This window comes from Haliotis cracherodii, unplaced genomic scaffold, assembly GCF_022045235.1.
Source record: "Haliotis cracherodii isolate W230 unplaced genomic scaffold, xgHalCrac1.p SCAF_12, whole genome shotgun sequence".
Lineage (NCBI taxonomy): Eukaryota > Metazoa > Mollusca > Gastropoda > Lepetellida > Haliotidae > Haliotis > Haliotis cracherodii.
The window spans coordinates 20,979,875-21,006,032 of record NW_027266267.1 but is presented as its reverse complement, the minus strand read 5'-3'; the positions used below and the strand labels follow the sequence as shown (position 1 = coordinate 21,006,032).

Below are 26,158 nucleotides of genomic sequence, written 5' to 3'. Positions count from 1 at the left end.
GTCGCAAAAATGGCCACGAGAGGGGCACGAGTCGCTGTTCGGCATGTCCCGGAATAAAACGAGTTGTTCACGAATGTTGCGCAACAAGCAGATATTGTCATCCGTGGCAGTCATCGGTGAATAAGGAAAACGTTGTTCTGCGATGTCTTTATATAAAACATATACTTGACTTGAATGTAGTAGTCTCGTCAACAAAACATAATTATTACATTACAAAAGGAAACAGCCATGATGCATTGGCCCTGGGCGCTATGGAATTAGTTGTAGGAAAGTATTACTCTGGAAATTAATTAGGCTGCCATCTGAAACAGTGCCAATTGTCTGACAACAATGGCGAGGTATAATGTTTCCTTGATATATGGTAATGTCATTGAATAACTATATACAACACAGTGCGCGTCAGACCAGACCGGCTGGCTCACTGGGACATATGACAAACAATGTCATAACTGCGTGCGTGCGTGCGTGCGTGCGTGCGTGTGTGCGTGCGTGCGTATGTACATCACAGTGCGCCTCAGACCTGGTTCAGGGGGGCATATATGACAAACAATGCTGTAACTGTGTGCATATATAACAAACAATGTCATAACTGTGTGCGTGCGTGCGTGCGTGCGTGCGTGCGTGCGTGCGTGCGTGCGTGCGTATGTACATCACAGCGCGCCTCAGACCCGGTTCACGGGGGCATATATGACAAAACAGTAGACATTATGAGTGAATGTTTAACAGCCAAAACAACAATATTCCAAGTATATCACATCTATAATAGTAAAAATATAATCGAGTCTAGACCAGATAATCATGTGACTGATAGCATGAACCACATCGGCGTAAAACAACAATCAAGGTGTAGCCTGCGTAAATGTCAGTTATTAATATAAATGTTACAGTCAGTGTAAAAATCTGGTCAGTTTGTATATAAAACGGAACACTGAGTTAACCCAGAAACTGTATGTGAGTGTGTGTGAGTGCAAGTGTGTCTTTGTGTGCGGGTGTGTCTGCGTGCGTGCGTGCGCATACGTGTGTGTGTGTGTGTGTGTGCGTGTGTCTGTGTACGTTTGTGTGTATCTGTGTGCGAGTGTATATGTGTCTGTGCATGTGTGTGATTGTGTCTGTGTGTATGAGTGTGTAGGTCCCCAACATATATAAACTGATCGTGACAGAAGTGAATGGAGCCGGTGGTACGAGATGGTGACCTGATTTATTTCATGGCATTGTCCCTTATTACCCAGCATTCATTCTGTCTTGTTGTTACAAGGCAGGGGACGTCTCAAAAACGAAAGATGATATAATTGTTTTCTTATCAGTTATTGCGAAACACTTGGTAGTGGTATCTGTGTGTCGTTACCCAAGGGATATAGACATTGCTATACAGATTTGGACCCGTGAAGATCCGGGGTAGAATAGATCTTCAGCATCCCATGCAAGCCACCAAAGGCGACTATGCTTGTCGTAAGAGGCGACTCACGGGATCGGGTGGTGTTCTGTTGGAGGGTTTGGGTCCTGCTGATGTCACTTTAGAACAATAAGTCGATGTCACGTTTGGTAAGTCGACGTCACGTTGAACAGTACGTCAATGTCACGTTTGATAAGTCGATGTCACGTTTGATAAGTCGATGTCACGTTTGATAAGTCGATGTCACGTTTGATACGTCGATGTCACGTTTGATAAGTGGATGTCACGTTTGATACGTCGATGTCACGTTTGATAAGTCAATGTCACGTTTGATAAGTTGTCGTCACGTTGAACAGTACGTCAATGTCACGTATAAACAATAACCTCACTGCTTCAATCTAAATTCGTCAATGTCAGGTTTGATAACAACGGGTTGAGCAACAAATCAACTGCAGATTCACTTTTGGACAACCTGTCATCATGTCACTCACGACACTTATATTATTGACGCCCAAAGAAAATGAACATAAACATGTGTATTACGCTAGGAAGTGATTTAAGGAAATTAAACATATTTAGTCCAGGGTGCCGTTGTACAGAGCGATCTTAGCGCTAAGGTGATCGTCACTCCCATACGTTAACATAGACGTATGACAGTCGTAGCGCCAAGGTGGTCATAACGCCCAACCTTAACATAGACTTACGATAGTCGTAGCGCCAAGGTGGTCATAACGCCCAACCTTAACATAGACTTACGATAGTCGTAGCGCTAAGGTGGTCATAACGTCCTCCATTAACATAGACTTACGACAGTCGCGCTAAGGTGATCATAACGCCCACCATTAACATAGACTTACGACAGTCGTAACGCCAAGGTTGTTTTGTACAACGGGCCCCAGCTGATAACAAAGACAGATGTGACCCGTGCGATCATGTGTACTGAGGACTTGTTATAAAACTGATATGGTACGACTGTCGAAAATAGAATTTGTCAGGCGTTTTTGAGATGCTCCCTGGTGAGCCGTGACAGGGCACCCCAACTGCGCACGCGCACGCGTTCTTTCCGATAAACTGTTTCCAGACAGGGACCGTTTCAAAGATTGTCACTGCAAGTTTATATACCTCGAATGGTCGTAGGGACCGGGCAGGCTCCAGGATCCGCTGTCCGTCATATAACTCAGATAATAATATTGGCAACATTCCGTGCAAGTGGGTTTTCAGTCAAATCAATACGATCTCGAGGTGAGGTTAGGTGAGGTGAAATGGGGTTTAACTTCCTGTTCAAGAGTCTTGCTCTTATATGGCGACGTGCATCTGTGTGTGTGACTGCTTGTATTTGTCAGGACTAATGCCGGCGCAAGCCCACTGAGACACCATGCAACAGTTTAACACGGATGCCTCCCTCAGACACATTACACTGACTCCTTGGCGACCAGTCCTTGTTTTAGCCCCTTAAAGTCGAGATCCAGCCAAGGTGAAAAGGTCCATCATTTAAGGTCTTTACAATAGACGCAGCCAGAAGACCAAACCATCTACCTTCGGGAAAATATATTATCCCAGATAAAACTTGAATTTGTTTTTTTTTTGAGACTGTTGAAAAACGTAAGGAAGGAATTGCCTGCCACAAAAAGATACCGGCCGTATTGTATTCCATTTGATTTTACATTGTATTTCGATTCTGACAAAACGACTTCATGGGCAGGAACCCAGTCTGTAGGGATGGAGACTTTCACAATCTGTCCTTTCAAACATGCCACCCAGACCGCACCCTGACCCGTGTAGATCCGGGGTAGAATAGGTCTTCAGCAACCCATGCTTGCCGTAAAAGGCGACTATGCTTGTCGTAAAAGGCGACTAGTGAGTGAGTGAGTGAGTATGGTTTTCCGCCGCTTTTAGCAATATTCCAGCAATATCACGGCGGGGGACACCAGTAATGGCCTTCACATATTGTACCTATGTCGGGAATCGAACCCGGGTCTTCGGCGTGACCGGCGAACGCTTTAACCACTAAGCTACCCGACTGCCCCATAAGTTGGATCGGGAGGTTGACTTGGTTGATGCATGTCATCGTATCCCAATTGAGTAGATCGATGCTCATGATGTGCATCACTGGATTGTCTGGTCCAGACTCGATTATTTAGCTTGAATATTGCTGAGTGTGGCGTTAAACAACATGAAAATGAAAACTGAAAACACTGCACCCCACTCCCACACCATCACCCTCCCTCTACCACCACCCCACCCATTCCCACCACCCTCACCACACAGTAGACATTACGAGATTGATGGATGCAGTCTGGATATTCATCTACTCATTCAGCTTAGCATCCATCATTATTATGCCTCAGACTTGGAACGGGGCGGTTGGGTAGCCTAGTGGTTAAAGCGTTCGCTCGTCACGCCGAAGACTCGGGTTCGATTCCCGACATGGATACATTGTGTGAAGCCCATTTCTGGTGTCCCCCGCCGAGATATTGCTGGAATATTCCTAAAGGCGGCGTAAAACAATACTCACTCACTCAGATTTTGAACCATGACAAAATTAAAGGTAGTCATCAAACCACGGGTTTGGGTGTGGGTTTACATGGAGCAAAGCATAGATAATTATTCAATTTATGGGGTTTTTTTAGAGATGCGTTTAATCAAGATGTTGTATACTGCTGACGTGTGCAGAAAAAATAACCGTAGCGTATTTTGACGACGAGTTATTTAATTGTTCGATGTCTTTATTCACTTTTAATAGGACTCGATCTTTAGTGAACTATCTTTAACTTTTTTGTTTGTTGTTTGATCAACATATTCCCTCCTCATGGCGAGAAGTGATTTGGCACGTTTGTACTGAAATTCGTTTATCAGTATCAGACAATTGTTGAGATGCTCCCTGGTCAGACGCAATGTTTACTTGCCGCTGTTGTGACTGAACACTCTAACTGCGCACGCGCTCTTTGCGATAAACCAGGGACCATTTCAAAGCTGGAATCTTGTATTGTTACTGTTTTTAGTTATAAAATATGAAAAGCGGTTTGTGTGACGTTTTGTATTGCAAAACAGAGGACATTATACAATGTTCACTCAATTAATTGTTTGTTTTGTGAGATACGTTTAAATGAGGTGTTGCATACATGTATATCCCCGTGTTATGGGTTTTCAGAAACATTCCTAGTTTTTCTCGCTAATCACAAGAACAAACGCAAAAAATCTCACTCACTTATAAAAGACACCTTTATCTTAAAATCAAGCCATCATCTGAGCATTGACAATGTCTGTGTGACACTACAACCCTGTTATAGCGGGAGTATTCGCGATAAACATGGCCTCCCGAAAACTACGTGATAATGACGTGCATGTGCAGAAAGATAATTTAGCCGCAGTGTGTCTTTGTCTGTCATACAGGCCCTGAACCAAATGTATCCAGTACAGCCCATGCAAGTCTATAATGTGTGGCAAGTCTAAATATGAAGAAAGTCTCTGGGCTCCTTTTTATTATACTTTATAACTATAATTTAACAACTGGTTTTTTTCTGTAAAATATGTTCATTTCAGAGACTAGATGTTACTGTGTGTGTGTGTGTGTGTGTGTGTGTGTGTGTGTGTGTGTGTAAAATATATATTTAATAGAACTTATTGTTTCGTTTGCTGTTTAATCAAAATAGTCCAAACCTTATCACAGCCACAGGTAGATAACCGAGTTTTAGCCATTTCAGTAAACCAAGTAACCGAAACGGACAGTCTATCCAATTCAATCGCCTTGTACAAGTAAACTAGAAGACGTTCACGCCACATCACACCGCACCGCACCAGATATAGCTGGAATATTCTGAGTGCGGCGTTACACAACAAGCTCCGCACCGCACCGCAACGCACCGCAACGTACGCCACCTTAAATTTACAGCACCCCACACAACAAAGCTTTGTTTGTTTGTTTATTTGTTGTTTGACGCCGCACTCAGCAATATTCCAGCTATGTCTAGGTCTGTAAATAATCGCGTCGAGTCTGGACCAGACAATCTTTGATTGACATCATGAGCATCGATCCACGCAACTGGGATACGATGAGATGCATCAACCAAGTCAGCGAGCCTGACCACCCGATCCCGTTAGTCGCCTCTTACGACAAGCATAATCGCCTTGACACTACAATGCATATATGACATAGCATACCGTACGATACATTCTATTCTAACCCAGTTTCCCTCGGTCTGTAGAATTGCTGACTCTTTGACGCGACGGTAATGAGTGACGTAGCAAGATTGCGAACAGTGATTAGCAGGCTGATGACGATTAACCTGATCTTGTGATCACGTCGATAATCGCATTTGCCACATAGCCGATTTAGTTATTGATGCGATAAACCAATCCGATAATGTAGGTCTCACGATCCGAAAATGGACTAATGAGGTCCCCGTAAGGTCTCATTGAGGTCCTATTGAGATCTCCATGCAGGAACTACTTTCCATAATCTCCACATGTTCAGGTGCACGTGGTGACTACTACCTCGAAAAACTACTGCCTCACATTAAAAAGTCATATAGGTTTCTGATTTTTAGCTCTATATCAAACATGGCTTCAAATCATTTGACAGTGTGTTATCGACGAATCGGTTCACCAAGGCAATGTATTCATAAGCGGTTCGTAAACACATTTTACTGAATGAAAATGTATCCCAAACTCGATTATTTTCAGAATGTTATGCGATGAAGAAATTATCAATTTTTTACCTCGTGTGATCCGTATCTTAAATATCATATACATAAGGTACAAGTTTGTATTTATAAACACTTTATGATATGACGATACAAAACACATTTGGCTAATATAGTCAATAATGTAAACTACGTTTATAACGAACACCCTTATAACGAGCTCGCGGATATAACGAACTGTTTTGGGGTCTATTTGATGTACATGTATATATGTTGTATTTATGCTTATAACAAACTACGGTTATAACGAATTAAAATTAGTGATCCCTTTGAGTTCGTTATAACCGTAGTTTACTGTATTTGCACGCATCCATTTGTAGTCAACTTACCTTATCTGCATGATAAGAAGCATTTAAAATATGTAGGTAGTTGTTGCCAAAAGATAATAGCCCACCCATATGAACTGGAGAAAATGTTACCTAGTATTACATATTATATTATCTGGCATAGTGAATATAATGTTAGAAACATATGCAAGGCCAGACTCGAGACATTTTTTTTTCTAATCTGGATGGGTAGGGAGGGAAGATCGTTTGAGGTTACAAATAAATAAAAGTAAACTTGAATCTATTTTATCACATGAAGCCTGCTCTATGTGACCCGTGAAGATCTGGGGTAGAATAGGTCTTCAGCAACCCATGCTTGCCGTAAAAGGCGACTATATGCTTGCCGTAAAAGGCGACTATGCTTGTCGTAAGAGGCGACTAACGGGATCGGGTGGTCAGGCTCGCTGACTCAGTTGAAGCATGTCACCGTATCCCAATTGCCAGGATCGATGCTCATGATGTCAATCACTGGATTGTCTGGCCAAGGCTCGATTATTTGTAGACCGCCGTCATATATCTAGAATATTGCTGAGTGCGGTGTTAAACAACAAACAAACAAACAAACAAAACATGACATGTGCCAAAAGTTTACACTCGGTACAAAAACGAAATTTGAGCTGAAAAGGTCATTTAACGCCGTCGGTTCAAAATGTAATTTCCAGTAACACAGGCAAACCTGAAATCACTCACTGTAATGTTTATCTCCTGAATATTGGACAATCTGTCGCAGATTAGATGCCAGTGGAGATAGCACATAAAAGTTCAGATTTAAAATAAGTAAACTTCATTAAAAAATTGACATAAACCACCACATTCTCTGCATTTATTTTAAACTCTCTGTCTTAGTAGATATATATAATATGAGTCATATGTGATTAATTTTTTTTCAAATAATACGATCAATTTAAGTCCATATCATTGAATACAAACAATACATATCTGAATATTGTGTTTGAAAAGTAGAAAATACTAGAAATCATATACAAATATTTGTTTTTGAACTTCCCTTTTTTCAGTTTACCTCAAAGTGTAAACACCCAGATAAATACATACAAATACATACAACCTTATCACACGACTAAATATAATTATCGCCAATGCAGCTTGGGTGCAATGCTATCCAGTTTACAGCGCTTCAAACAAGATAGTCACCCTCGAGTTACTCACCAAGGTGAAGGTCGTGCCGGCGTCAGAGGTCACGGGTCACTACGAGAGTATAAATGTACGCGCCCCCGAGGGTCGATCAAAACAACTGTTCGCAACAATGGCGTTTAATCAGGTACGGTTACGAGGAGGGCACATTTTATTGGCTTACAATGGCCGTGTTACATCAGCGATGGTCCATAGAGTGCCTCAGAGTCGAGACCGTGGCGGGGAACGACACGCGAGTTCGGCGAACAGTCAAAATACATCCGCAAACAGACTGAAATGGCTGGCCCTTGGATCTGCCGCTGCCATCGGTACGTTGAACAATCTTTGAAAGATATGTAGTGATGTGGCGTTGCGTTTGTCGCGTTTCTTCGAGTCATTTATATATATCATATTATATCTATTCCGAGTCATTAATCAAATGTCAAATGCCACCTATAATTAAATGTTGTCCAAGATTAATATTATGATATTTGTTTGGTATACTGTAATAACGTAATAAGCGCCCAGGGCGCTCTCAAAATTAGAAATAGGGGGCGCTTATTAGAATATTATTTTGAGTTGAAAGATCGTAAATTTCATGGTTTATGCTAACAGCCTGAAATGTTTACTTATGACAGATATATTTTTCAAAAGTTTAATTGCCCATAATTAAGGGTGATATAACACACGAGTGCGTATTAATATTTGCTAATATATTGGCTGGTGACCAATCCCAATTAGCACCCCTTCCGTTTGATCAATGTACACAAGACTTATTTATTTGTGTATAATACGCACTCGTGTGTTATATGCACCTTTAATTATGGGCAATTAAATGCGAGAAAATATATCTGTCATGTAATATACGCACATGCTTTTCTTTTGTATCATTTCAGGCTGTCAGCATAAACTACGAAATTTACAATTTTTCAACTCTGTTTTTGTCTCACCAAAATTATATTCTGATAAGAACCCCCTATTTCTAATTTTGAGAGTGCCCTTGGGGCTTATTACTTTGAATACGGTACTGCCTGCTACTGCAGCTTTATTATGACTTTTGTTAATACAATCATGTTACTTAGTCCTCGTCATGTGACTTAAGCTAAGCCTTGGTCCAGAGATGAAAGAGGTTAACTCTCACACTCCATCGTCTTCCTGAGGCCAGGTTGTTAACTGACTAAACAGTCCAGTTTCCCACTTTGACGAACTAGGATGGACTTATATATACTTTGGCTGGACAAATGAGTCTATGGATAGTGCAATGAAAATCGTGTGATGAAATCAACATCCGCTTAGTAACTGCCCAGTGTGATCTCAAAATTAGAAATAGGGGTCTCTTTAGAATATAAAAATCGCGGGACAAATCGTCATCGGGTTTGTAATGTCTGGGCAGATTTCAGTCATTTGTAGTATAACCAGTTCCATGCCCACTGTGACAATGTGCTGACTTGGCACATAGTTTACTGTATTCTACATAATAAGCGTCCAGGGCGCTCTCAAAATTAGAAATAGGGGGCTCTTATTAGAATGTTATTTTGGTGTAATGTAATTTCGTGGTTTATGCTGACAGTTATACTGTGTCTGAGTGGGGTATTCATGTTAAACTGCGGCATGGTATCTCAGTGAGCTAGCACTTTAAATCGGCATCAGTCCGGACTAGTACAAGCAGCCACACACACACATGCATGAACATCGCTATATAAGTGCAATAACCTTGGACGTGACGTTAAACTCCGTTTCACCTCACCTCATGGTATATAACAACAGCTCATCAAGTCCTGCACGCCTCCATCCCATCAAACTCATTATTACACTGAGCGAGTATGGTTTTATGCCGCTTTTAGCAATGTTCCAGCAATATCACGCCGGGGGACACCAGAAATGGGCTTCACACATTGTACCCATGTCGGGAATCGCACCCGGCTCTTCGGCGTGACGAGCGTACGCTTTAACCGCTAGGCTACCTGACCGCCCCCATTATTACAGCGCAATCTACCGAGTTGTCACTTCCAACTGAGATCCCTGACTACGAATAGGCAGAAATAATGCAAGTGCAGTGATATTTATACCTTCACAGGGCCTTGTGCTTTTTAGCCCCTAAATTTGAAAAAAGGCTCACATTTTCAAATACAATGGGGCATTTTAACATCGTGCTGTATGGGCGTACCTCTGGAATATTTGAAATATTCACATAAAGGGCCCATGTCAGACAATTCCTAGAAAGAACTCTGCAAGTGTGTAGGCAGTAAAACAGAGAGCCTTTAGTCACCATCCTTATAAATGATTGGTTTGCTTAAACAATACATAATAGTTACCTTTGAGATAGATAGATAGCCAAACCTATCTCGATAAGTGACACTTCATTAATTACGAGAGAAGTGTCAGAGCAGTTGGGATCAATCAGCTGCTTGTTGATTGGGGACAGCCAGGGGCATGTAAGCACACAATAGACTTTTGTTTACAATATTACTGTCAGGTCTCTGCTCTTCAGAGTTAGGTCAATTAGATACAGCTTTCATGTATATCATTTTGCATATTGTAGACTATCCTGTTCTTGAGTTAACCGGGGCACGGGTGACCCAGTCGTCTAAGGCGCCGCGATTTGCTGCGCAGAGTTGCGTCCCTTGGGCACGCCAGAAACCTATGGTTGTGGTTCGAATCCCGGTTCGCCCTGATTATGTTTCTAGGTTTGTCAGCACCATACCCGTGCTCGTGGGTTTCACTGAAGTGGTAAATGCCTGAGACCTGCATCACTTCGGGCTTTCCTCCCACATTAACCGGACACGCAGTGATATTAGTGGAATACTGTTAAAAGCGGCGTTAAACCCAACTCACTCACTCATTCATTTGGTATCGGATGTTTGTGTGTTTGTTTGTTGTTTAACACTGCACTCAGCAATATCCCAACTATATGACGGCAGTCTTTAAATAATCAAGTCTGGGCCAGACAATCCAGTGATTGAAACCATGAGCATTGATCCCCAAAATTGGGATTGATGATATGCATCAACCAAGTCAGTGAGCGAGACCACCCGATCCCATTCGTTGCCTCTTACGACAATCATAGCCGCCTTGAAGGCAAGCATGGGTTGCTGAAGACCTATTCTACCCCGGACCTTCACGGGTTCGGGATCGGATGGTCAGGCTTGGTGTCATCAGATTCCAATTGCATGGATCGATACTCATAGTTTCAATAACTGGATTGTCTGGTCCAGACTTGATTGTTTAAAGACCTCGGTCATACATCTGGAACATTGCTGAGTGTGGCGTTAAACAGCAAACAAACAAACATCTGATCCCGATAGTCGCCTCCTATGACAAGCACGGGTTGCTGAAGACCGGTTATAGTGGTTTACTCAAGAGTGAGTGAGTGAGTGAGGTTGTGTGATATATGTCTACTAACACTCCCCCTCACTCTATAAACTAGTATCTTTGGAATAATTAAATGCCATGTGAATATATTGTCTTTGTCTTCTGTACACATATTGAGAACAAAACTTTCTCTAACAGAAGTAAAAACATCCATCAGTTACCATGGTTACTGTACAGATATTTAACATCCTGCACTGTAAATTAAATGGCCTTTTCCCCCATAAAAGCCAACCAATCAAATCACAATTTTTATTTAACCTACCAAAGATAAAATATCAGCATAAATCTGTAAGAAATATATTAATACCTACAAAGTGGACTGGAGATTGTTTGGGAGACCATTATGATATTCAGGCTATGTTGTAGGGTGGGTTTGGCCTGACAGTCTTGTCTTGTTTACTTACGGTACATCGGCCGGCAATGTTTACATGTAGTACAACATGGTCTTTGTTTACACTTCACCTATACCCTATCATAAACCTGGGGGGCGTCTCAAAACATACACAACCCAATTTTTTTCTTACATTTATCTGGTACGAGGGAATTATGCTGAGTGTGGCATTAAACAACAAACCAAACCAATCTTAAATTCTCACAAAATGGGGTATTGGAAAAATTATGCATCCTTAGAAGGTAAATAAAATAAGGCTTTAAGTTTAAGAGTTAGGTACATCATCACACGTCAACAATGTTCTACAACAGTGCATTCATTCTTACAGGTTTAGAAACATGGTGAAATATGGTCACTTGTTTCATATTTGGTTGGTTGGTTTGTTGTTTAACACCGCACTCAGCAATATTCCAGCTATATGACGGCGGTCTGTAAATAATCGAGTCTGCACCAGACAATCCAGTGATTAATTGTTTCATATTTATTGATACTTGTAGTATTTATGCAGCAAACATTTGAATAGCATTGCTGACAGCAACTTTTTTAAAGCTTTTATTAAGATGTTGACGTTTGAAAGTTTGAGGTGACCTACATTACTGTGACACTATTTTTGTATTTAGCGGAATATATTAACTGAAGGGAATAATAAGCGCCTATTATATAATTATTATTATTATTATTATTATTATTTATTTATTATTATTATTATTATTATTATTATTTTATTTATTATTATTATTATTATTATTATTATTATTATTATTATTATTATTATTATCCACATTTGTGAAATCTAGGGTCGAGGATCCATGAACCCAGAAATAAGCATAAGACACAATCGTTGTACACTAGTCCTATGTCATTGTGAATTGTCATTATTTTGTTATCTTTGTACTTTGATCCCACCTTGTGTTGTGTAAACATATCATGATTTATATATATATAGTACTCTATGCAATTACTAAGCATTCACGTGAGGAAGGAGAAAAAAGTAGCTCTGAAACATGGTTCAAAGAATAAAAGAAGTTGCTATCCATAAATAATGTCATATACTTATGTTCCACCAACTGCTAACTGCCTATCAAAGACTATATGAAACAAGTGTCTCGCTAGAGACATTAAGTTGCCATGGCTGAGAGGGTCATGTGACTGTGGGGTAGACAGGTGTCATGACTGACCTCCATGACCTCATAGACACAACATTCCGATTACAGTAAGACAAGATGGATTTCAACTCCGTACTTTAACAGCGATGAGGTTTCTTGTCTCTTCATCAGACGTAGTCCTGAGACACGATGTATGAAAGCACTATAGAAGTTGAACAGTGTTCCTTCCCGCTGGCTTTTGAAACTGCTAGTCCTTGTGGACTGGCAACTCTAATAATTACCAGCCCCGCCCAATTTTTGTCAGTCCCAACTTTGAACAAATAAAAATTACCAGATTTTAATTCTTTCAACATCAGTTTCAGTGCAGTGTACTTTCATGGCTGACAAATTTAGTGGCGTCATTTCTGAACTTATTTAGATCTACTCATACACCATGCTCACACAAAGTGTATTCACAATTTTCTCTTTATTTCTGAGTGTGAGGGAGTGAGTTGTTTTTCACGCTGCTTTTAACAGTATTCCAATAATATCACGGTGTGTCAGCTTAATGTGGGAGGAAAGCCCGAAGTGATGCAGGTCTCAGACGTTTACCACTTCAGTGAAACCCACGAGCACGGGTATGGTGCTGACAAACCTAGAAACATAATCAGGGCAAAACAGGAATCGAACCCGCAATCATTGGTTTCTGCTCAGAGAATCGCGGCGCCTCAGACGACTTGGCCACCTGTGCCACCCTTTATTCCTGAATATTCCACTTTGATTCAACATGTTCAAGTCAAAGTCACTACAAATCGATATTTAACCTTGAAACAAAGCGAAATATTATTTCCTTGCACTAAAGTTAGTTAAAAAAGTATTCTATTTTTGACTAACGATTATGTTTTGTTCAGCAACAAAGATTTCCAAGATACCAGGTACTTGCTAGTCCACAGGGACTGGCAGTCACAAGAATTACCGGTCCAAGCCTAATTTAACCTGTAAAAAACTTGTAATTACTGGTAAACGAGAACACTGGTTGAATATCTTATTGTGTCTCAAACAATACAAAAGTTGAAGTCCTTATTGTGTACATTGACTAACGGGATCGGGTGGTCAGGCTTGCTGACTTGGTTGAAGCATGTCATCGATCCCAATTGCATGGATTGATGCTCATGATATCAATCACTTGATTTTCGGGTCCAGACTTGATTATTTACAGGCCGCTGTCATATAGCTGGAATATTGCTGAGTGCGGCGTCAAACAACAAACCAAAACTTCAAAATTCCATAATTAAAAAAGGGACGAGGCATATACCGTATTTGACGTAAACGCCCAGGGCGCTCTCAAAATTAGAAATTGGGGGCTCTTTAGTATATAATTTTTATTGAGAGAAAACAGAGCTGAAAGATTAATTGCCCATAATTAAGGGTGCATATAACACACGAGTGCATATTGTACACAAATAAATATGTCTTGTGTACATTGATCAATCCGAAGGGGTGCTAATTAGGATTGTTCACTAGCCAATACATTAGCAAATATCGCCGTGGGCACTTATTAGAGCGGGGCGCTTATCACGTCGAATATGGTAGTTTTACCTTGAGCTTTAAAATATTGCTTGTATTACTTCAGGTGCGGGCCTATACTTGAAGTACAAAAGCAGCCAGAATGTTGTTTCCGCGGCAACTACAGTCCACGCTCCTGCCATTCAGGGTGGCCCTGGGTCAATGCGGAGTGATTTGCCCTTGTTTACGGAGAACCAAGTATCGCTGCACAACTCGCGTCAGAATGGGATTTGGGTGACCTTCAAGAATGGAGTGTATGACATCACCGAGTATGTGGCTCAGCATCCCGGAGGGAGCAAGATCATGATGGGAGCAGGGAAGTCCATCGAGCCATTCTGGGATCTGTATGGCGTTCACAAAAATCCCGAAATTCTACACATTTTAGAAAAACACAGAATAGGGAACATTGTTCTGGTTGAAGATAAGTCAAAAGGTAAAACAAACGACCCCTATGCTAACGACCCCAAACGGAGCCCTGTTCTCATTCCAAGTTCATCCCGGCCTTTTAACGGTGAACCACCGACTACCATCTTGGTCGATAATTACATCACCCCAAATGAACTATTCTTCGTCCGTAACCACCTCCCAGTACCAAAGGTTGACGCGAACAAATACAAACTTGAAATGGCTGTGGATAAGTCGTCAGTGAAACTCAACCTGAGTGACCTGAAGTCCAAGTTCAAGGCCAAGTCGGTGACCTCTGTGGTCCAATGTGCCGGAAACCGACGCAGCGAGATGACGAAGATTAAACAAGTGAAAGGTCTGAACTGGAACAATGCCGCCATCAGCAACGCGACCTGGACTGGCGTGACCTTGAATGACCTTCTGAAACATTCCGGCATTGACCTTGAGAAGGTCGAATGTCAGCATGTACAGTTCGAGGGCATGGACAAGGGGCCCGAGGGGGCACCGTATGGAGCCTCAATTCCAATCGACCTTGCTCGGTCGTTGAAGGACGACATCATCATCGCGTATGAGATGAACGGCAAGGATATCCCTCTGGACCACGGCTACCCTGTGAGGGTGATTATCCCGGGCGTGGTCGGGGCGAGGCAGGTGAAGTGGTTGACGAGGATCGTGATGTCGGATGAGGAGAGTCTGTGCCACTGGCAGAGGAAGGACTACAAGGGCTTCAACTCCTCCATCGACTGGCACAACGTTGACTTTGACAAATCTGTGGCAATACAGCAGCTGCCGATCACATCCGCTATTTGTGATCCTCCAGAGGGCACTGAGCTTGAAGAAGGGGCGGAGGAGGTGAGTGCTTTAAAGCGTGTGTTAAAATTAAGAATGGGGCGGTCAGCAAGCCTGACCTCCCGATCCCACTAGTCGCCTCTTAAGAGGCGGTCAGGTAGCCTAGTGGTTAAAGCGTATGGCGGACTTTATGATGATGTGGGAGGTGCCTCAAAACCATGATTATTATTTTTTTTAAACTGTATTCTTTTGGAAAAAAGTGTGCAATGTCACATGATAATCCACATGAAAATATAGTAGTAATATTGCTACAATAGGGATCAAGATATATTATGACAAAGAACAAGTACAATTAGTCAAGCATAAAGCCTTATAATTGGATAATGTGCTGGAAAAAGATTGTTGCAGAGCCTAGATAAGCCATATGTGTTGAGCAACATTCACTGATTCTCTCACAAACTCTCTCTTCCTGCAGGTGACGTTGAAGGGGTATGCATGGAGCGGTGGAGGTCGCGGCGTGGTGCGTGTCGATGTCTCGGCCGATGGGGGGCAGACTTGGCAGGAGGCGGAGCTACAGTCCAACAACCAACCAGCGTACAAGTCATGGGCGTGGACTCTGTGGGAGGCCACCATCCCGCTCCCCAAGGATCACAAGGGCAAGGTCGACCTTGTGTGTAAGGCCGTGGATGTGTCGTATAACGTCCAGCCCGACAACGTGGACGGAGTGTGGAATCTTCGCGGTGTTCTGAACAACGCCTGGCATCGAGTCTCAGTGTCGGTCCCACCGGAGGAACAGTCCTAAAAAAGCAAGCGTCCGAGACGTCCATGACTCAGGTCGACGACAAACGATCGGCATCGTCATAAGTTGCATCCAGGAGAGTTCACGACATCAGACCCTGCAGACAGGTCATAATGGAGTTAGATGCGGATAAAATTGTCAAAAAACATGTTTGGGTGAGAAGACACCGAAGGTGTTTGTGACACCATTCGTAATCTGTCAATTGTGATGTATCAGACATGGTTGCCATGACAATGCAGGTGTTACCTGTAGGCTGCTTTAGACAATGTTGCCATGACAACTAAGGTCTGCCGTGCCAGTTTTTCAATGTGGATGTTGTAGTTGCCATGAGAGGTGCCAACTTTGTACACAAATATCATGGGCACTGCCAGAGTTGCATCCCTGTTCCAATTGTGATGTAAGAAAGATTCTGTTCATAGTGTTAACACTAAGGTTGTCATTAATCACCAATATATTGATAGCTCATTGCATGAATTTGTGAATATGGGACTTAATCAACTAGCCGTGCCAGATAAACACTATCTAGTTCAGAGCAGCGACCTCTTGCTAGTTAGTCACATTGGTCATTCATAGAAAAGTTCACCCACAAAAAAACCTGATGGTGCAAATTAAGCACCACACTACGTAGTATATTATGACTCAGGTATCGCGATATGTATCGATACGTAAGAAGCCAAATTTTCACCAAAATAATATTCTAATAAGAGCCCCCTATTTCTGATTTTGAGATCACACTGGGTGCTTATTATGTAGAATACGGTAAACTATGTGTCAAGTCAGCACATTGTCACACTGGTCGTGCTACTGGTTATACTACAAATGACCTGATGTCGATTTGTCCCCCGATTTTTATATTCTAAAGAGCCCCCTATTTCTAATTTTGAGATCACGCTGGGCGCTTATTATGTAGAATACGGTAAACTATGTGCCAAGTCAGCACATTGTCACACTGGTCGTGGTACTGGTTATACTACAAATGACCTGATGTCGATTTGTCCCCCGATTTTTATATTCTAAAGACCCCCCTATTTCTAATTTTGAGATCACGCTGGACGCTTTTTATGTAGAATACGGTAAACTATGTGCCAAGTCAGCACATTGTCACACTGGTCGTGGTACTGGTTATACTACAAATGACCTGATGTCGATTTGTCCCCCCGATTTTTATATTCTAAAGACCCCCCTATTTCTAATTTTGAGATCACGCTGGACGCTTTTTATGTAGAATACGGTAAACTATGTGCCAAGTCAGCACATTGTCACACTGGTCGTGGTACTGGTTATACTACAAATGACCTGATGTCGATTTGTCCCCCGATTTTTATATTCTAAAGACCCCCCTATTTCTAATTTTGAGATCACGCTGGACGCTTTTTACGTCGAATGCGGTATATTGTAATTGTGGGCAGACATGTAATGTATCCGCTGCTTGCTGTCGAATGGCGGACAATGTTGATTTAATTGCAACTTGGACACACCAATGTCTGGTAGTTTACTGTTATAGTTGTTGTGTTACTATGGTTACTGAATCTCACCTTGCTTTGTTTTGCATATTAATTGTTTACAAAGATGTTTTCTCAGTGTATCATTACCATGGTTACGTATTTTATCTGTTTATAACAGGTAATATTGTATTCGATCTGTTTATAACAGGCATAATTGTATTTCATCTGTATGTATATACCAGATAATATTGTATTTTATCTGTTTATAACAGGTAATATTGTATTCAATCTGTTTATAACAGGCATTATTGTATTTCATCTGTATGTATATACCAGATAATTTTGTATTTTATCCATATATACCAGATGACATTGTATATAAACTTTATCCATATTTATTGTATATTATCTGTAAGCATGATATGCCAGATATAGTCTTTATACCATGGGGATATAGATAATATTGTATATTATCTGTATGCATGATATGCCATATACATGTATAGTCTTTATACCATGGGGATATAGATAATATTGTATATTATCCGTAAACCAGAGTGTTGTCTACCCAGGCACTAATCATGCTGATATATGTTGATATGGGTAAGGATATTGAAGTCCTCCTGAGACAGTGAGAGGCGGTCGGGAAGCCTAGTGGTTAAAGCGTTCGCTCGTCACACCGAAGACCCGGGTTCAATTCCCCACATGGGTTATAATGTGTGAAGCCTATTTCTGGTGTACCCTGCCGTTATATTGCTGGAATATTGCTAAAAGCGACATAAAACCATACTCACTCACTCACTCACTGAAGTCCTCCTGGGTATTGGGTAATGTGACTCAGGGTGAATATCTCATACAGAGCTACAGATAAGCAGCTTATTTGCGTAAAATACCCCACAAAACTATTCAAAACCCAATTACTTTCAATTAACTTGCGTACAGAAATGCATGCATTAAATGAAAAACTCAAATGTGTAAAAACAGAGTAAGTACCCAATGAAGCTTTTTCAGCATGCATACAAAGCAGCTAATTTCCGAAACACAATTACGAGCTAATTTATTTTCCGAGTCAAGCCTAAATATTTAGAACAGTTATATACATCTAAAACATTATTTCGTTTTTTTTTAAATCTTAAAATGTTTAAAATTGTGGAAAAACCCACAAGAGTGATAAAGAGATGAGTAAAAAAATTTTGTTTACCCAATGAAAATTGTAATAACGAAATTAAAATAGAAACCCTAGAGTAAAATCTCAATTGCTCAAAAAGTTATCTGGAACTCTGCGCATATTATTGTTACATTTTTATTCTTCTGTCACTTGTACTATTATCATGATAATGTCTTTGACATGGTGCAAGAAGACATGAAATGTCCTAATGTCATTTGTCTCCAGTAAAATTGTTGATTTGTTCCCTTGAAGGATATGTTCAGGGTAAACATGTTTTATTTGATAAAACAACACAGTGGTTTATTGGTCGTCAAATATTTCCTGTCCTGTGTATGTGTAAAACTTCAAGTTTACCGTTTTGTTTGTAAATTACTGTATTTAACCTAATAAGCGCCCAGGGCACTCTCAAAATTAGAAATAGGGGGCCCATATTAATATATTATTTGGGTGGAAAAAAAACAGAGTTGAAAGATCTTAAATTTCATGGTTTATGCTGAAAGGCTGAAATATTTATATACGACAGATATATTTTTCCAGAAAATAATTTCCTATCATTAAGGATGCATGTAACACTTGTATTATACACGAATAAATAAGTCTTGTGTACATTGATCAATCGGAAGGGGTGCTAATTGGGATTGTTCACTAGCTAATATGTCAGTAAATATCGCCGTGGGTGCTTATTTCGTCGAACACGGTATGTTTGTTGTTTGTTGTTACTGTTTGTGCAGTTGAACAAAGGCTGAAGGTATGTGTTACCATGGTTACTGTGCAATGACATTGTAAATGAAGAATTATGGGAATAAAAGATATGTTTATAAAGTCTGAATTTGATCCTTCTTTTAACAAGGCCAAAATATATTCTTGTTTCACCCATCCTGCTGATGCAAGGGTGTTAACAGCTGACAGCGCTACCGCTACTGCGACGAGATCATCAGCCCTGTTGTTCTCCCGTTTTTGCGTCGTCATGACCCAGGCATTACCTTTCAACATGACAACGCCCGGCCTCATATTGCTCAACTTGTTCAGGATTCTCTTCAACAAAACAACGCGAATGTCATCCCCTGGCCGGCTCGCTCCCCTGATCTCTCACCAATCGACCACATGTGGGATGAGATGGATCGGCGCCTTCGACGTAAACCACGTGTTCCACAGACACTCCAGGAACTTCGAAACATGCTCCAACAGATATGGACAGATATCTCACAGGACTTTTCGCTGTGCAGAGTTGCGTCCCTTGGGCACGCCAGAAACCTGTGATTGTGGGTTCGAATCCTGGTTCGCCCCGATTATGTTTCTAGGTTTGTCAGCTCCATACCCGTGCTTGTGGGTTTCACCGAGGTGGTAAACGTCTGAGACCTGCATCACTTCGGGCTTTCCTCCCACATTAAGCTGACACGCTGCGATATAACTGGAAAACTGTTAAAAGTGGTTTTAAACCCAACTCACTCACTCCCTTGCCTGGAGATGTGTTTCACCGTGCTACAATGCTTGTTCTGCTGACCTGCTCCTACTCATAATGTTATTGAACCTCTTTGAGAGGCATTTAGAATTTGGAGTACTAAGTAAGGATAAGAATTTAGGGATGAACAACTTTATTACAATTAAGGAGAAACATCTAGGCCCCTCAAAACCCGAATAAAAGAACATGAAAGCTCAGTCTCCAAATGACTCTAAATCAGCTCTATCAGACCACATCCGTGACAACCCAAGCCACAGCATTCAGTGGGAGAGAGTCACAGCCCTCACCACCCACCTCAAAGACTTCAAGGGGCGGTCGGGTAGCCTAGTGGTTAAAGCGTTCGCTCGTGATATTGCTGAAATATTTGCTTAAAGCGGCGTAAAACCATACTCACTCACTCAAAGACTTCAAAATCAGGAAACTACAAGATGCCATCAACATCAAAAGACTCCAGCCGTCAATCAACCATGACCAAAGCTATTACATATCCGGGGCATACCATCAAGTCATCAAAGACCCCAATCAGCCATAATCCCGTTGTTTATATCACTGGCTTCATCCTTTGTTTATGTCACTGACTTCACCGATGATTGTCATCACTACCCTTGTGTGTACATAACAGGCTTCTCTATTCGATTACTTCTTTGATAGGCATTTAGACGTTGGAGTACTAAGTAAGGATAAGGCTCTTAATTGTAATAAAGAAGTTGTTCATCCATAAATTCTTATCCTTACTTCTCTATTCGAGTACAACAATATCTACTCCACTGTATAAACATTGGGGGTCAAGGGTGGCCCAGTCGTCTAAGGCGCTGCGATTCGCTGTGCAGAGTTGTGTCCCTTTGGCACGCCAGAAACCTATGATTGTGGGTTCGAATCCCGGTTCGCCCCGATTATGGTTTGTCAGCACCATACCCGTGCTCGTTGGTTTCACCGAAGTGGTAAACGTCTGAGACCTGCATCACTTCGGGCTTTCCTCCCACATTAAGCTGATACGCCGCGATATAACTGGAATACTGTTAAAAGCGGCGTTAAACCCAACTCACTCACTCACTCACTATAAACATTGCCTCCTACCTGTATACGTACTTGCCAACCACACTCTGTACTTCACTTACTTGATAACGGTGTTAGAACCTACACCGAAACGTTGCTCTTAATTGTAATAAAGAAGTTGTTCATCCATAAGTTCTTATCCTTACTTAATGTTATTGTGTGTTACTCTTGCGTAATGTACCATAACAGTTTAAATAGATCACCTGTGAGTTATGAGTTTTAACAATGCGTTGCTCTGACAATGTACTTGTTGAGCAGAGTTACATCCCTTTGTCCTACCAGGATGACTTAATCCTTGCGTTGTATGCTACCCAGGGGCCTGAGAATGAAATTTGAGTGAGTGAGTTGGGTTTAACACCACAGGGCCTACACCCTGGCTTCTCACTCATTTAGACATCCAGGGGTTGACAGCTATGCAGTCAGTGAGTGAGTGAGTGAGTTGGATTTAACGCCACTTTTAACATTATTCCAGTTATATCACGGCGTGTCAGCTTAATGTGGGAGGAAAGCCTGAAGTGATGCAGGTCTCAAGACGTTTACCACTTCGGTGAAACCCACGAGCAACGGGTATGGAGCTGACAAACCTAGAAACATAATCCAGGCGAACCGGGACTCGAACCCACAATCATAGGTTTCTAGCGTGCCCAAGGATTGCAACTCTGCACAGCTAATCGCGGCGCCTTAGACGACTGGGCCACCCGTGACCCCGCATGAAATTTGAAATCACTGTGGGAAATGATCGGAATCATGATACTGTGGCGCCATGGTAAATGGATTTGGACATGTTATTAATGGACTTACTTTACAAAGCGGTAGTTACTTTACTCTGTAATTCATCTCTCTTGTGTATCCGAGATGCTTTACATAAGACCTCTGAAGATATCTGGAGATATTGCAGACCCTTGAAGATTCGGGTTAGAATAGGTCTTCGGCAACCTATGCTTGCTGTGAAAGGCGGATATGCTTGTTGTAAGAGGCAACTGACGGGATCAGGTGGTCAGGCTCGCTGACTGGGTTGATGCAAGTCATCGTATCCCAGTTGCATAGATCGATGCTCATGATGGCAGTCACTGGATTATCTGGTCCAGATTGGATTATTTACAGACCGCCGTCATATAGCTTGAATATTGCCTAGTGCGGTATTAAAAAACAAACAAACAAACAAATACACTGTATCATCAGCTGTATATGTGTTATTTGTTTTTTAATTATTATTTATGTTTTTTTTTCTTTAAATTGAGACAGGATAATTGTTTTTTATAAATATCAGTAAAACTACAGACATGATTCTGGGACCATCATACCCCCATTGTTAACCGGTGACAGTAGGTGAGCAAGTGGATTTTATTCTTCCCCTTAGTCAGCAATATACCAGCAACTGCAGATATTCACTGCTGACCCGTGAAGGCAACTGCAGATACACACTGCTGACCCATGAAGGCAACTGCAGATACACACTGCTGACCCGTGAAGGCAACTGCAGATACACACTGCTGACCCGTGAAGGCAACTGGAGATACTCACTGCTGACCCGTGAAGGCAACTGGAGATACTCACTGCTGACCCGTGAAGGCAACTGGAGATACTCACTGCAGACCTGTGAAGGCAACTGCAGATACACACTGCTGACCTGTGAAGGCAACTGCAGATACACACTGCTGACCCGTGAAGGCAACTGGAGATACTCACTGCTGACCCGTGAAGGCAACTGGAGATACTCACTGCAGACCTGTGAAGGCAAATGCAGATACACACTGCTGACCTGTGAAGGCAACTGGAGATACTCACTGCAGACCCGTGAAGGCAACTGGAGATACTCACTGCAGACCTGTGAAGGCAACTGCAGATACACACTGCTGACCCGTGAAGGCAACTGCAGAAACTCACTGCTGACACTTGAAGGCAACTGGAGATATTCACTGCTGACCTGTGAAGGCAACTTGAGATATTCACTGCTGACCCATGAAGGCAACTGAAGATATTCACTGCTGACCCATGAAGGCAACTGCAGATATTCACCGCTGACCTGTGAAGGCAACTGGAGATACACACTGCTGACCCGTGAAGATCCAGGTCAGAATTGGTCTTCAGCAATCCGTGATTGTCTTAAGAGGTGAATATGCTTGTCATAAGAGGCGACTAACGGTATTGGGTTGTCAGGCTTGCTGACTTGGTTGATGCATGTCATTGTATCCCAATTGTGTGGATTGATGCTCATAATGTCAATCACTGGATTGTCTGGTCAAGACTCGATTATTTACAGACCATGGTCACAAACCTGGAATATGGCAGAGTGCGGAGTTAAAAAAACAAACAAAAAAACATCCCTGCAACCTGTACAGAGCCAGTCTGGGCCAGACAAACCAGTGATGGAGATCTCAGGGCGTTATCAAGAGGGATCTGTCATCTTCCATGATATAATCCTGGTAATGGTTGGTTGGTTTGTTGTTTAACACCGCACTCAGCAATATTCCAGCTATATGACGGCGGTCTGTAAATAATCGAGTCTGGACCAGACAATTAAGTGATTAATATCATTAGCATCGATCCACGCAATTGGGATCGATGACGTATCAACCAAGTCAGCGAGCTTGACCACCCGATCCCGTTAGTCGCCTTTTACGACAAGCATAGTCACCTTTTACGGCAAGTATGGGTTGGTGAAGACCTATTCTACCCCGGATCTTCACGGGTCAGTCCTGGTAATGACACGAATCCTAAGTTGACCTACAGGGTACACATCATGGCCTCTACACGTAACTCAAAAGTTCATATCGATCCACAAATCCTCGAATCAAGGTGTTTATTTCAACTTTTATTTGCTGTAAAAGAACAAAACTCAGCAATGGACAGAAATATATTGTCATGATTAATTAAAGAGTACATGTTGAGATCTTAAATCAAAACACAAGCCTTTTTACGACAAGATTGTGCTAAGATCGTGTTGTGGAACGCCGTCCTTGACTAAATGCACAGCAAACCTACAAGCAGGTCCACTACAGCTGTCCAAATGATGCAAATGCGAAAATGAACAGTATACTCATGGACAAAAATGAGGGAACAGAGACATAAAGAGGATTCAGCTAGAGTTTTCCCATCAATACCTATTGAGAGTCCCCAGCTGTGGACTGCCTGCCATGAGGGGCATGGGACGTCCCTCTTTGTTTCAGTCACTGGATTATCTGGTCCAGTATCAGTTACTACAGACCACAATGATACAGCTTGACTGGCCTCAAACAAAGACAGAGCCTGGCAATATCCATATTCCCGAGGCAAGAGCGTCCACTAGTCTTTTTTATCAAAGTCTTGTTTCCACTCTTGCCACATCGAACCCACTTTCTTGTGCTAAATCGTACATATCGATTGTCAAATCAGAGAACGTTTCACAAAATCAACATCTACGACTGGTACACCTTCGTTTAGTTTAGGACTGTTCCCTTATTCTTGTCCATCAGCATTAATGAACCTTTTGCCATAAAAAAGTAAATATGATTTTTTTTAATAAGGCGCACATGTCAAATACACACATGGCTTTATATTCCCCTTTTTGATAAAAAATAAATACACATAATCTGAAATGTTTTGTATGTATCTGTCCCCCACCAACCGCTTCGCAAAAAAATTGATACCCCCAAAATATTGTTACACCCTTGACAAAAACAAGTGAGAATGGAACATGACTACCGTAGTGTTGCAGGTACAGGTCCAGAGGGCCACTCTAGACGATGTATGGCGCTATTTCACACAAGTGGACCCCCACTGTCGCCATCGAAAACATTCCCGCGGCAAGATATCCTGGCAGACAATGGTAACAATATAAATACACTCTCTCTCTTATACCATCTATGTCATGGAATATTATCAATATAATTTTTATTTTGTATTTTTATTTTTATTTCATATAAATTCTGTAGTTGATTACGATCTAAATATGGTGATGATGTTTAACTGACAACTGTTACTGGTCGACTAGTTTGCTGTCATGGCTGCAATCTCATTTAAATCAGATCTTAGTTCTCGCTATCGCTGAACAAGATCTGAGGACATCCGATTACGGGTCACGTCATTATGACCTTTCATCCAACCAATCAGAGCGTTGCTTACCAGATCATGAAAGTGACAGACAGAAGGGGTTTTCTGATCATGTAACCATATATTCAACAGAGGGTATTCCGAACAACAGTTACAGGTTTTATGATTATACCCATACAATCTAGGCCATCTCTAAGCCATTCCCGAATGTTCTTTATAGAAATTTTATTTTTTTTAACCGCGCATACGTCAAAATATGTTTCGATGCGTAGTCGCCAGTTTGAAACTAGTGTCCTAAAGCTCGAGAAAGCTGCCTTCTGATTGGCTAATGAGTGAGTGAGTGAGTTGGGTTTAACGCCGCTTTTAACAGTATTCCAGTTACATCGCGGCGTGTCAGCTTAATGTGGGAGGAAAGCCCGAAGTGATGCAGGTCTCAGATGTTTACCACTTCAGTGAAACCCACGAGCACGGGTATGGTGCTGACAAACCTAGAAACATAATCGGGGCGAACCGGGATTCGAACCCACAATCATAGGTTTCTGGCATAGGTTTCTTGTCAATCATTCCATTGATCGGTCAAAGTTCACGAAAGGATACATGCTCATGGCACACTGACACGAAGGTGTTCCACAAATTGCAACGTGAGCCTAGAACTGCGAGATGGCCAACTTGACTCAACCAGCAATAATGACTGTGGCGAGCACCAGAGTGAGTGAGTGAGTATGGTTTTACGCCGCTTTTAGCAATATTCCAGCAATATCACGGCGGGGGACACCAGAAATGGGCTTCACACATTGTACCCATGTCGGGAATCGAACCCGGCTCTTCGGCGTGACGAGTGAACACTTTAACCACTAGGCTACCCGACCACCCCGGCGAGCACCAGAAGATGGGCCTGTACCTGCATCACCAGTCTCATTAGAATCAGACCTTAGTTCTCCCTACCGCTAAACAAAGATCTGAGGACATCCCATTACAGGTCACGTCAGACTGACCTTGCACAAACTTTGACCGACCAATGGAATGACCAATCAG

General features: G+C 41.9%; 1 protein-coding gene across 1 annotated transcript; it reads left to right on the top strand.

The window, feature by feature from the left end:
• Positions 1-7,646: 7,646 nt before the first annotated feature.
• On the top strand, positions 7,647-16,798 carry LOC139458246 (sulfite oxidase-like). The gene is made up of 3 exons (XM_071239614.1): positions 7,647-7,882; positions 14,035-15,224; positions 15,637-16,798. Exons 1-3 carry the CDS (start codon positions 7,687-7,689, stop codon positions 15,961-15,963), a joined length of 1,713 nt encoding a protein of 570 aa, XP_071095715.1. The 5' UTR covers positions 7,647-7,686; the 3' UTR covers positions 15,964-16,798.
• Positions 16,799-26,158: the final 9,360 nt, after the last annotated feature.

Bases quoted from the DNA above. Each gene is read 5' to 3' on its own strand.
- LOC139458246 (XM_071239614.1), top strand. From the start codon at position 7,687: ATGGCGTTTAATCAGGTACGGTTACGAGGAGGGCACATTTTATTGGCT. The intron at 7,883-14,034 runs GTACGTTGAACA...GTATTACTTCAG, and splicing joins TGGATCTGCCGCTGCCATCG to GTGCGGGCCTATACTTGAAG. The intron at 15,225-15,636 runs GTGAGTGCTTTA...CTCTTCCTGCAG, and splicing joins TTGAAGAAGGGGCGGAGGAG to GTGACGTTGAAGGGGTATGC.